The 13,912-nt window shown below is 36.8% G+C and overlaps 1 protein-coding gene across 6 annotated transcripts in view; it reads left to right on the forward strand.

The window, feature by feature from the left end:
* DPYD (dihydropyrimidine dehydrogenase) overlaps positions 1-13,912 on the forward strand; it is an 840,660-nt gene that overhangs the window by 532,761 nt on the left and 293,987 nt on the right. For all 6 annotated transcript variants that reach the window (XM_055115757.3, XM_034931766.3, XM_008960543.5 and 3 more), the window contains one exon: positions 7,709-7,777. In XM_055115757.3, coding sequence (XP_054971732.2) covers positions 7,709-7,777 — 69 coding nt within the window. The remainder of the gene's footprint in view (positions 1-7,708; positions 7,778-13,912) is intronic.

The raw sequence follows: 13,912 nt of genomic DNA on the forward strand, positions 1-13,912 counted from the left end.
CTGGATTTCCTATGTAGTTCACAGTATGGTTACAGAATACCAAAACAGCATTGTCAATGTGTTTTAAAAAGCATAGACCTGAAGTCAATGGGAATTTGACAAGACAGCCTGCATGTTATTGTAAGCCATTGCAAGTTTTATGTTGTTCTTCACCTTAATTTTTAATGTGTAAACTTTAATGAAATTCAGTTTTTAAAAGCTACTTAATAAAATAATTTTATTTATTCCCTAAGGAAATGGAATTGTCAAAACAAAATAAGTTGACCATTAAATTTGATTCTTTTATTTAAAATTTCAAAGGATGACAGTGGAAGCCATATAGCACTACTTTTTTTTTTTGACAAATAAGCATCTGCACATTGTTTTTCACCTTTGAGATACCTTTTAGAGAGAAAGAAATATGCAAAATTTGATTAGTAAATTATTATACTTTGCATTTTATATGCTTCAAAATGTTAATGTCTCATAGAAATTAGATGTTTACAAAAAGTGTATACATTTTCTTAAGCTGTATTAATTAGCCAAAATGAAAGTCAAAACTATTAAATACTCCAGTTTAAAAGTATTTTCTACGAAGCAGAATTCACTAAAAGAATGGCTTTTCAGGAGCATATCAAATCTTAATGACTTAAGCACTAAAAAGCATCTTGATAAGATGGATCTCAACTCTAAGACAATCTATAAAACCCAATTTCATGTTTTCAGTAATATAAAGGGGACTGTAATCTGTGTTCCAACTTTCTAAATCATCTTGTCCTTTTATTTTTACTAGTTAATCATATTTTTCATAAATATTATCAACACTGATTAAATATATCTGCCTTTTTGACCTCATAATCATACCATGTTCTAGTAAATTTGCTTTCCCTTTCTTCTCTTTCTTCGTTTTTTTTTTTTTTTCAAAGACAAAATCTCATTCTGTTGCCCAGACTGTAGTGCAGAGGTACAGTCATGGCTCACTGAAGCCTCAAAACTCCTGGGCTCAAGCCATCCTCCTGCCTCAGCCTCCTGAGTAGCTGGGATTACAGGCATATGAGCCACCATGCTTGGCCCATTTTTGGAGACTATTTCACATTTTATCTCTTCCTCATAGCACAAACCCGTAACTAGTTCTCTTTACTCTCAGTAAGAGACCTTACATCCTAGTTCATAAAGAAAATGTAGACACCAAGAAGAATGATTTTACTTTTTCCACATCGAATTTAGAAACCTAAATGCATCCATACTTATTTTTTTCTCTCTCTACTCGTCTTCTATCCTGTTAGATAGAAACAATGCCTCTGCCTCTCTTAAAGCCCACTTTCTCCACTTGTACTCTCGATTCATCATCCCCTCTTCCCTTCTCAAGAGCTTCTTTTTCCCAAATCATTTTCACTAGTGTAAAAACATACTCAAATATAGTCCATTAAGAAAACATCATTAGTCCTCCCGTGACCTTGTACAGGCTGCCTTCATTTGTCTTTTAGCTAGCCCAAGAAAACCTTTAGAGAGATTCATGTATTGCCTCTACTTCTTCATATTCTATTCACTCAATTCATTCTAGCCTGACTTTTGTCCTGTCACTTCCCTGAAACCCCTGTTATAAAGGTTACGAATGGTTTTTGTCTCTTCAAATCCAGTGGACACGTTTCTACTCTTTGACGCAGACTTTCAGAAGCATTCATCACGGTTGATTGTTCCTTACTTTTTGGAACACTTCCTTCTCTTGGCACGACATCACACTCTCTTGTGCCCCCAGGTCAGTCCTAGGGCCTTTCTTTTTCTCTATATTATTTTCTTCCTTTTTTGAAGTCATCTAGCCTGGTGACTTCAAATACCATTTTATTTTGAAGTCTCTAAAACTTGCACCTTTATCCTTGACCTCTTTAGTGAATTCTCCACTCATATATCCGGTGGCACAATTGATGTCTTCACTAATGCTATGCTTACTAGACATATTAAATATAAAATATTAAAATTGGACCTCTTCAATACTTTCTTCATTAGGCTTTATTCTATCTCAGTAAATTGTCTACATTCCACAGTTCAGTAGTTCAAGCCAAATATCTAGGATCATTCTTAATTTCTGCTTTTCTCTATGTCTCTCTGAATCTAAGCATTCACCAACTAGAACCTCAGAACTATCCACTTCTCTGTATCTCTGTGGATATTATGAAAGCCACATTATTTCAACATAATCAGACTCCTTGCTTTCACCCTTAACCCACTTATCCTATTCCCTATAGTCACAAGCATCTTTTGAAAATGTACATCAGATTATTTTATCACCCTCCTTTAAACCTTTCTGCGGCCTCCCATTACACCAACAATAAAACCCAATCTCCCACAGGGTTCAGAGCTCCCAGAGATCTGGCTATTGCCTGCTTCTCTCATTTTCTTTCATACTATTCCTGTCCTCTCATGAATCTACAACCACAAAAGCCTTCTTTTTTCCCCTTGAACATACCATGCTCATTCCCACCTCAGTCTTTGCACCTGCAGTTACTTCTACATACCTGGCTGCTTTTACTCACTTCCACATTTTATTTAATGTGAGGTGCCATCTCATCTCTCAGTTTTCAGCTCAGGGAGCTTTTTACTGACCATGTGTCTGACATGCATTTATGTATTCTGGTGATTCTCTGTCATGCTCTCCTCCTCTATTACTACCTTCCTAAAAATAATATTATAAATAGGTCTAACAATTGGAACTGGAAATGGTCCAATTAAAGTATCTTTTTTTAACTCATTATGACATTTTCCTCCCTAAAATGTAAGCTTCAGGAGGGCAGGGACTTCTTTTTCTGTCTTGTTCATCACTTCTGAGTTAGAACAGCTGTTGGCATATAGTGGGGCTCAAGAAATATTGGTTAGAAGTTGAATACACGAAAATGCTAAGTCAGTGTCTCAAGCTCCTTTTTGTGTGCCATTTAATTCCTCTTATATTAGATGCTCAATTTGCTTATTAATCAATTAGGTGACATTGAATCTCCCACCAGACTGTGTAACATAAAATGTAGGATGGGGGAAGACAAAGTTCAAATACTGTGTAGCATCTGGGTTTCACTATCTCTTCATTCAATAATGTTTTAAAATATGAGCCATAAAAATTGAGCACTAGAAATGGCATAAATTAAGTGAAATATTGATATAGAAAAATGTTGCTTTTATTTAAAAATATATTTCATTGGGTATTTATTTCTAATAACATTGCATGATGTTTCACGATATAAAATATCCATCATTCTGTTTTTTTTCTTAGGAAAAAAAATCTGTTCCCTCCTGCTTGATTAAAAACGGAGTACAGCAAAATACTGAAGGGCTTTCTAATTATTAAATAAATATTAAATTATGTCCAATGTCCTTTTACTGTTAATGTCTTTTAGCCTGACTCTTTTAAAAATTGCTATCTCTTTTAATAAAAAGTAAAATTATTTTTTGGTCATCTTTATTTCTCAGAAATAGAATGCTACCACATATTTTCACAAACCATCCTCTGGCTTTAGATAAGGATATTTAGAATCCTTAGACCATTTCACATTTTAAAAATAAATATAAAGTCATTTTTCCTGAAATTTAATTGATTTAAAAAATTGCTTTGAAAATTTCTTCAAAAAATGACAACTTTAGTTTTGCATGTAGTAATTGTCAAGACTGTTAAATCATAGAAACAAGAATGTAAAAATAGAATTTCCTTAAGCCAAAATGTGGTATTTATTAGTTTAAATATGCAGATATGTTAGTGAGGCACCCGGCCTTAAAAGTGGCTGCAAAGGGGATCTCTCTCCATCTTGTGTGTTTGTCTACTTTCTCCTGTCTCTGTTTTATTTTTTCCCAGTGTAGTAAGCTTTGGGATTGGAAAGTGGTTAAATGAGGAATCAGTGATCACCAGCAGCTCTGAATAAACTTCATTCCAGTTTAGTGACCAAGGAGAAAAAAAAAAAAAAAAGTTTTAACTTTCCCAGTTCCACTGAAGGATTTTGATAGAAGCAGAGTAACTAATTCCTATGATTAGTGCAGGTGGGGATACTTTCTCATCTTTCTGGGCAAGAAGATACAGTCTGCTTTCAATGGATAGGGAAAGGAGAACAGGGTAGTGCTTGGCTGCTCAGAGCATACAATGGAAACCACTGCTTACCATAATATATCTCTCCCATCTGTGGTCACCCCTCCCCAGTCAGAGGCTGCCCCACCAGCATTCAGTGGCATGATTCTTGCAATGTCCTGAACAACTCTCTGTATGATATTTATTTCCCTTCATCAAGTCCAATTGTAGTGCCTCATGCTTCTCAGCAACCTACAGGGTGAAAATTAACCAACCTGGCACAGTCAATATAAATTTGAAGCAAAAATAGCTCTGTTAAAATTAAAATTGCCATGTAAAAGAGAGAAACAGTGTTAGTCCCTACTTGAGAGGATATATCTTATCCTACTGTCAAGGCTGCTAAACCTTGCTTCCCTGGTGTGGATTTCTTTGGTCAACCCATCTGCCTGGCTAGATTCAGCCCACGAGAAACGTTTTTCTTGTCCTCTATGGAACCCTGAGAGGGGAGCTGGAGAGGGAGGTGCACATGCTGTGACTGTGCTGATTGAGCAGCCACTTCATAGTTGCATGAGAATGTGAATTGGGGGATTATTTTGTTATGCTAGGAGGTGGGGGTTTTGTGGTTGTTGTTATTGTTTATTTTGTTTTTTTTTTTAAGAAAAAAATTTTCTAAAAATCTATGCCTATTGCTTATCAGTTTCACCACAGGGTAACTAGTATCTAATAGCTAATTTTTTTTTTTCTTCAGTCTGTATCTCCGTATCTGTCTCTGCCCTTGAAGTTCTAGCAATAAGCCTCAGGGCTCTGCCCATTCCCCAGTTGATTTTTCCTTTCAAATAAGGTCCTTAATCTCTCTCTCTCTCTTTTTTTTTTTTTTTTTTGCAAGGAATGCCTACACCAAGAGGTATTAGGTCTAGTCCTGGAAGATCTGGTGCCCTCTTTGATAGTTCTCCCTAATCTTTTTTCTAACTGGAGAGTAGGGCATAGTATCCCTGAGCTCTTAGATCACTTGGAAAGGGCGGAAAGCATCTCTAACTGAAGCTGTGTAATTACATGGTGCCCCTTTTATACTTGCAAATGAAGCCTGGAGTATGACTTCTCACTTTTTTAGCCCCTAGAGAAAAGGCCATGGAACAAGCATTCTTACATTTTTCTCCCCAATTCTGAAAAGCTGTAGTTTCACTAGACGAAAAAAATTGAATCCTAAACTCAATGAACAATAATTTGGCATGCTTAATTTTCCTTCTCTATCCATCATCTACTTTTACTTTCTTCTCTTTGTTCCTCTCTCTAAGGAATCTATTCAAAGTTGCTGTTTCTCCTGGCTTCCATATTTCGGAACGTTGTTCAACCTTTTTGTGACTAATGTTCTGCGAATTTCTCAGTGGCTTTGATTCAGACTCTCAGATCTTTTGCTTCCTTCTTTTTAATTGCTTCTCTAGTTGACCAGTCCTGTGTATTTTAATATCTGATTATTTTTTCATCACCAAGACAGATACCTTAATCAGCCCTAATCACTCTTCACTCTTACTCATATAATCGCCAGCAGTTTTCAATTGTTAATTTTTCGCTTCTCTAACTTATGGTATCCATTTCTACTTTCTTTTTAAAAGGGTTAGCTGATAATGCAACCCCTTGCTCCTAAACCTCTGGTGACCTCATTCATTTATTCTTTCAGTCTTTGATACGTGCCAAATACCATGCTAGTTACTGTAGATAAATGATGACTAATGCAGAGCAGCTCCAGCTTTCATGGTGTTTATAGTCTATCCAGAAAGAAAAAGAAAAAAAAAACTTTAAAGACATGCTTCTTTCCCTGGTTTTTAGAACTCTCTCCAATATGGTCACAACTTTCTATCCTCCTGATGAAAACATTTATCTGACTTTTACAGCATATCTTTGTTTTTTTTTTCTCAAAGTAAATAAAAAAGCTCTATGTAGTGAGAGCACAGTGGCTTTTAGAGGACTCTTACCACTAGACTCTGCAACTTTAAGCTTGGCACAAACTCTTTGTGTCTCAATCTCTTAGTCTTTATTTTTTTATTTTATGGAGATAGAATCTCGCTCTGTTGCCCAGGCCAGAGTGCAGTAATGTAATCATACCTCCCTGTAACCTTGAACACCTGGATTCAAGTGATCCTCCCATCTCAGCTTCCTGAGTGGCTGGGACTACAGGGGCAGGGCACCACACCCAGCTAATTTTTCTATTTTTTTGTGGAGGCAAGGTATTGCTATGTTTCCCAGGTTGGTCATGAATTTCTGGGCTCAAGCGATCTTCCTGCTTTGGCCTCCCAAAGTGCTGGGATTACAGGCGTGAGCTACTGCACCCAGCCTCAATCTCATAGTCTTTAAATGATAATGATAGGAAATAATTACTTACGTGTATCAAGTATTTGCTTTGGGCTAGCAAAACCTAGTGGCTAAAAGCACAGACTCTCGCTCAGTCACACTGCCTGGCTCTGGGTCCTGGCGCTGTTCCTTATCAGCTATATGACTGTCAGGTATCATTGCCTTGGCGTCTTCATCTAAAAAGTGGGGAGAATAACATTGGGAATGAGTAAATAAGTTAATAAAGTAAAAACCATTGAAACAGTGCCAAGCACACTGTAAGAGCTATGTAAGTCTTAGCAATTTCTGTTATTACTTTTCTTTTCTTTTTCTTTTTTTTTGAGACAGAGTCTCGCTCTGTTGCCCAGGCTGGAGTGCAGTGGTGCGATCTTGGCTCACTGCAACTTCCACCTCCTGGTTCAAGCAATTCTCCTGTCTCTGCCTCCCGAGTAGCTGGAATTACAGGCACACGCCACCACACCTGGCTAATTTTTGTGTTTTTAGTAGAGATGGGGTTTTACAATGTTGGCCAGGTTGGTCTCGAACTCCTGACCTCAAGTGATCCACCCGCCTCTGCCTCCCAAAGTATTGGGATTACAAGTGTGAGCCACCGCGCCTGGCCAATTTCTGTTATTACTTTTCTTAATAAGTGGCACGATTATTCATATTTTACCAATCAGGAAACTAAATACTTTTCTCAGGGCCACAAGTAAGTGACAGTGTCAGGGTTCTAACCTGGACATCCTAGTTTCAGAGGAGGCGTTGGTAATTACTACTCTATACAGTCTCCATTATGGGATTTCTGTAATAATGTAGTTAAATAATCAATACATAATAAAATGTAAAACTATAATGCACTATGAATATTTAAGATATTATTATGTATACTATAGTGAGTTATGTTTGAAAGAGACACTATTTTTTTTTCTTTTCCATCACTTAAAACCTTTTCACTATCCCAGTAATTACAAACAACATTTTAATGGCATTGTATAATTAGACAATCCCTTCACGTACATGCATGTATTTACATTGCTACTTTCAGAGGATGGCAAAGCCAGTAAAATCATCTCTATTTTGAAAAAGAGAATGCTGAGGATCAGAAAAGTTAAGTAACTTGCCCAAGTGTTCACAGATAGTAAATGAGAAAATCTCCTAATGTAATTCCAAAGCCCCAAATGTCATCCAGTGTTTTGCTATCCTACCCTGCTATTTTCTAATGATTTATTTTTTAACAGTTTGAAAACTAATTTTATAATACAGTTTACCATTATAAATTTATGTAAATATTAATATATCTTTGTGTACAACTGGATAACTACTTGAACTTATATTCTTTTGTTTTTCTTTTTAAAGATTGTGATTGCTAGCATTATGTGCAGTTACAATAAAAATGACTGGACGGAACTTGCCAAGAAGTCTGAGGTAATGGTTACTTTAGTATATATTTATTTTATTTCTTCTCTCCTATTTTTATTAGTTTTAAATAAAGAGCTGCCATGAGAAACAATACAGTAGAAGTAAAATTGAATTGAAAATGTAACTTAAAACATTTCTATTATAATTTGTTTACCCTGTGTTTTCATTAAAATGATGGAAATGTAAATTTAAAAGGAATTTATTCTATAAAAGCGGTCCCTTGGATTTCACACACTACCTAAAAATCCTTTATTCTCTGAATCCATACACTCTTTATTTGCATGTTAAGCAAATTGTATATTATGATGGATGCCATGATAAAATTTAATTCTACCTTTGAGAGTCTAACTTGATCTTACCTTGCCTTTAGGCAAACTAGTTTGACAGTAAGAGAAGAAATTTTGAATATAAAACTCTTGAATATTTAAAGTATAAAAGGTTCATTTAATACTATTCTAGTTTGAATACAGACATTCATAAAAGAGCAGGACAGAATGCTCCTGAATGGAACACTAGTCAGCAGGTTTTCCATAATATAAATTGAATCCTGCACAAATGCAAACAAGTAACCATGTGCCTTAAATTTGTATTTCAAATAGAAAAATACATACTTAAAATTATACACTTATGTCCATCATGCTGTCATGGAAAATAGTCTGGAGAGTCTTAGCTGGGGTTCCTTGAAAACCTCTCAGTAATGTAGAAGACTAAATCTAACTATACCAATGAACTAATTGACGCTACATTATAAAATATTGCAAAGCTGTCTGTAGTGTTCAAAAATGTTGATTATACATTTTATTTGGATATTTTAAAACTGAGAAGGGAAAAATTACTACTGGGACTTAGAGGGGTGAAATTAAACATGATCAGTAATTGGCCTCATGATCTTCCATGCTGGGTTCATTTGATACATGTATTTACCTAATTGACCATGAAATCTTCCACAGAGCCCGTGCTTGGCATGAGCTTTGCCAATTTTAAGCTGACTATGATGAATGGCTTTATCATGCCGCTTGCTTCTCTGCCTTTCTGTAAGAACAAAATACTTTTCAAAATTATTTTTTTCAATATTAGACATTAATTTTTAAATAGACAAGATTACTTTTTATAAGTCAAAAGCCTTTAATTATAAGCAAACTAGCTAACCTAAAGATATTTTTCACATTTCATATTTTTCTTTAATTTCAGTTTTATTTAATATCACCTTCTAATTACTCTGTAGCAAAAACATAAATAAAAAGAAAGGAAGAAAGAAAAAAAAGAAAGAAGGGAGGAAAAGGTATGCCTTTTGTTCAATCAAAACAGTCTGCGAAATCTCTCCACAGGAGAGCAGTCTACATAAAAAGAGGTTATGATAATGTCAATTAAAAAATAAAAATATTCACTATAATCTTAAGTCTGGACTAGCCCAGGAGATATCATATGAAGGAAGTATCCCCCAGGCCTTCACAGCTTCTAGGAGGGTAGCATTAAGCAGCATGATTTCATCACAGCTCATATGGTAGGCACCCAATAACGTTTTGTAGAATCAGTATTTGGTTTTGGTTTTATGAATATGCTTCAAAACAGGTTAAAACAGATTTCCTTACAATGGAAAAACCCACATTAAAACAAACCAACAAAAACATATTCAAGTCAAAATTACTGTACTACCTAACATGTACATTTCTTTTGGGGTGGTGATATAGGGATGTAAGAAATCAGAGACACCACACCAACGCTGTAGCATGCCAACTGTTTCAAGTTTAGCTAATGCTATGATGTGATGATGTATACTAAACCTTAAGTTTATAAAACTGTCTTTATGGCAGATTAATTCTTGAATTACACAATGGAGAGCTGAGGAAACCTGCTATCAGCTTTTTACTACTTCATCTGAAACAGAAATGACACATATGGAGCAGTAGAGCCTTAGAATGCACATGCATTTCATGTTCTATATTCTTCAACCTGGTTTGAATTTGTCATGTTTTTGAGCACCACAAAGAAGTTTCTACTGCTTGTGTCAAATTAGTAGCATTGTTAGAATCTAGTTAGTTTTCTTGATCCAGGTACTTTATCACAGGCTCTCTTGCTTTTCTGGAACCTTGGTAGTCTACTCCAATTCTTTGCAAAAGAAGATTTATGAAACACCTACTAAGTATAAAGTCCCTGGCTAGCCAAAACAAAGATGAGTAATAGGGAGCAATCAGATATATGCCAAACTGAGCCATTTCTGAAGGTTCACAATGTTCACTTGTAAATGGATCTTTAATCCAGTGTAGTCGATCTTGAATCAATTTCTTTTGTAATTTGTAATCAGCCTTGAAAATAGAGCCCGAGTAAAAGTTAATGTGAAAAAGCTTTATTGAAGTATACAATCTCAGAGCAGTAAGACTGAGGAGAAAAGAAAAATGAGATGGGAAGAAGGGAAAACAAGTGCAATATGGTGCATTCCAGAGCTGGCCACAACTTCACAAGGAAATGGAGCCAATTGCTCAGTCATATGGGACAGGGAATAGCACATCATTTCACAAGATGATAGAATCACCCATTCTCTCATCACTTTCTAGGAAAGGAAGTGGAAGGAATGAGTCTACTGGCTCCTTCAGTCTCCTGTCTCTCACTGGCCCCATTTCACTCCGTAGGGCTCTCCTTTCCTCTGAACTTTTGAGTTGCATGTCCTGCCCCTTCAGGGCAGCTGCTAGGGAAGCTAGATTTGCTAGCATGGGGTGTGGTGCTTCTTCTAAACCCAGAATTGTAGGGGAAGGCCAGAGCCTCCTGATGGGGCCTGGGCACTGGTGCTCCTGGAGCTCTCACTTTGACAGGCTCAGTGGAGGTTGTGACACAACCCACTCTCATCTGGAGGGAGTCTGTGAGAGTGGACAGTTACTATAGGAGATGTGAAGATAGCAACAGGGACTGGGGCTCCCCTTTAACTAGTGGCAAAATTCCTGGGTGACAAGTAGGGCCATCAAATTTGAGGAAGCATATAATTGGCTGTGGTCCAAAATGCATCATTACCAAGTTTAACTACAATAGCTCCACTAATCTTCTTGCTCTCAACCAATCCAAATTGTTTCCATCTTTCCTAATTTCAGAACCCTTAACTTGACCATTAAGTGCTACTTGGCCCCTCCCCTGCCTGCCTCTCCCCATTGTCACTGTGGGTCTGTTTTCTGCATTCCAGATCCCGCTGCCTTTTCCTCCTCCAACACGTTCCCAACTCAGAGCCTTTGCTGTTCCCTTGGCCTGCAATGTTCTCTCTTCCTCAGTCCTGAGCCTCTGGCTACATAGTTTAAACCTCCCTGTCCTATTCTGTAAGACCCTGTCTTCAGAGGCCAGTTGACCAGATAGTTAATGAAGCTTAAGTTTCAGGGCATTTACTTGCATGGGCCACTTGCAAGTCCCTGTACCTAACTCTGTGTTTACAATGTTTGGTTATTGTTTTTTCCTTAAAGAGGGTTTTCCAAATTATTTAAGCATTAGGCTCCCCAAAATCTGGATCTACCTCTGTCTGTGTTTTTCCTCTGTAGCATATAATAAAGTGGTGATTAACAGTTGTGTCATTGGCCACTACTAATAGTTCCTCTGTCCTGCTTGTTAGAAAGCAAGTTCCGTGGGGCTCGAGACCCTTGCATGGTTCACTGCTTAATCCTCAATTCCAAGCACAAGGCTTTCTCTACCAGCAGATATTTGTTGAATGAAGTAAAAAAGAAGTATACAGTTCGAGTATTGCCATGTGACAAACAAAAAGGAAGCCATTACAGAATAAATGGGAAGAATGGTATTTTATTTGGCACCCATGAACTTGAAGTGTTTAAAATCCAGTGATGATGATTTTAAGTCAGGTACCTGATGAGAGATTGCCAAGGTTCTGACCACCTTTGGTAGGAAGAGACAAGGAAGGTCCAGCAGAAAGGCACAGGCATTAAAACCAAGTGACCACACTATTCCTGGCGGGGCCAAAATAAAACACTAAAACACTAACAAGCCAGCTTCCTATCAGTTTCTTTACCTGAATCTGGACAGCAATATGTCATGAATTAAATAGCTGTGAGAGTTAGAAATCCCAAATAGTTTGAGGTAAAAATCAAACAGAGGCACATTACAGAGATATGTAGGACCAGTTGGATGTTAAGTCTCTGAACAGGGACAGTAACAGGACAGAATGGAATCACAGGAGATAGACACGCAGCTGGAGATGAGAGATAGTAACTGACTTTACATCCAGTGGGGCCCAAGCCAAGAGTGTTTTACCTGTCCCAGGTCTATCTCAGAGAGGTTTAAGATCCCAGAGAACTTTAACTCCAGTTTTGGATAGTTGAGACTAGAGGATAGCATTGCTACTTGGAAAGTCAACATCTGACCCCATGTATTCATTTAACAGAAGAAGTTAAGAGGGAATCCAATAATTGTGCCTTTCATGCCCCAGTACAGTACACTGTTCTCACCCTACTTGAGCTCTGATGTCCTTTGCCAGCCCCTATCACCCACGGACGTCTTCCCTTCCCACTTGGACCGTGATATACCGCACCATGCCACTGGCCATGTAGACATCCTTCTGGCTCTGCTCCGCTTAGGCTGTGACATCCCACACTGGGCCCTCATGGCTCCTCCTCAAATGCTCGTGCTCACCTGTCTTGCCCTGCCTGACCAATGACTTTAGAGCTGTATTGATCAGGAAGGTAAGGGAAAGAAAGGAAGAGGTAAGGAAAGAAGGAGAAGAGAGGAGAAATGCTTTGTGCATGATTTCATTGTATATGTTGCACAAGAGTTTGTGGTTTTGCCACCTTAGTTTCTCTGGGTGTTTTTATAAAGTGGTTCAGAGAATTTTAAAAACTATGCCACTGTCATATTCCAAGAATTTCTCAGGGTAGTTTTCCTTTCCCTCCTGAGGTATAGACAATGTAGGACCAGGTGAGTTATCTTAAATCATTTTCATATCAAGGCAGAGGAAGGACAAGTCAGAGGTCTATTTGGATGGATAGATAAGTATTTAGATAGATAGATGATTGATAGGTAGATAGATAAAGTATTTAGATAGATAGTATACACCTTTATAGTATTTACTACATTCCAGAAGTCATTTACTTTTATTTTTTATCACTCCTCTTTAAACTCTTATATATGTTAAAGCTCTTATTTTTCTTTTCTGTTTACTTAAAACTGTAAAAAATAAACTTCCTTTTTTGGCACCTTTCATTTCCTGTGTTAGCCTTGGAAACATTTAAAAATACATCTCCCTAGAACTCTTCTGTGCAAATATCAAATTTATTTATACCTTACAACAACAACTCTGTGACTTAGTTCCACTTTTAAAATATATTTTTATTTTTAATTTTTAATATTTTTTGGAGTTCTACCTTATCTCTGACTTGATGTTTTCCTTTTTTTTTCTTTTTTTGAGGAAACTAAGGCCAAAAGTAGTGAAATAATGTGTTCAAGTTCACACAGCTAGGATGGAATAAAAGTGGGATTCAAACCTATAGTTTGGCTCAGAGTCCACACCATATATATATATATATATATATATATATATATATATATATGTATATATATATATATATATACACACACACACACACACACAAACTCTCTCTCTCTACTGTGTATACATGGATGATAAATAGATAATGTAGGAAATTAGTAACAGTGTATTTCCTATGTCACTGCCATCACTAGGATATTTCATTTTACAACCATTTAGGTGAGGTGGAATAAACTCTGGGTAAGTGACTAAACTAAAAAGCTTGTGACTAACAAGAATCAGAATGCATGCCCAATTTCAGTTAATTTAACATTTCATGCTAATTCAGCAATTAAGGCTTTTTGAATGGTTAGAGTTGCTTGGAAATGGAATTAACTGCCTTTTAAGGTGGTGTGCATCCTGAGACAGGAATTTTCAAGCAGAGGCCACATGAATGTTCCTGTTCTCATGGTGTCACCTTGAACAGCATTGTCTGTTTTTGAGGCTTGGATACACATTTCAAAGGCCTTGCCAGGTGTGTTTGGTGAGTGGGCATTTGTATATGTGTATAATGTTGGGGAAATTATAATAATTAGTCAGTGAAAAAATTTTATATTGAACAGGTGATTTTAAAATATTTTAATTTTTACTTCAAGCTTGGAAGCTGTAAGGATATTGAGCTGTTATGT

This window comes from Pan paniscus, chromosome 1 (genome assembly GCF_029289425.2).
Source record: "Pan paniscus chromosome 1, NHGRI_mPanPan1-v2.0_pri, whole genome shotgun sequence".
NCBI classification, from domain to species: Eukaryota; Metazoa; Chordata; class Mammalia; order Primates; family Hominidae; genus Pan; species Pan paniscus.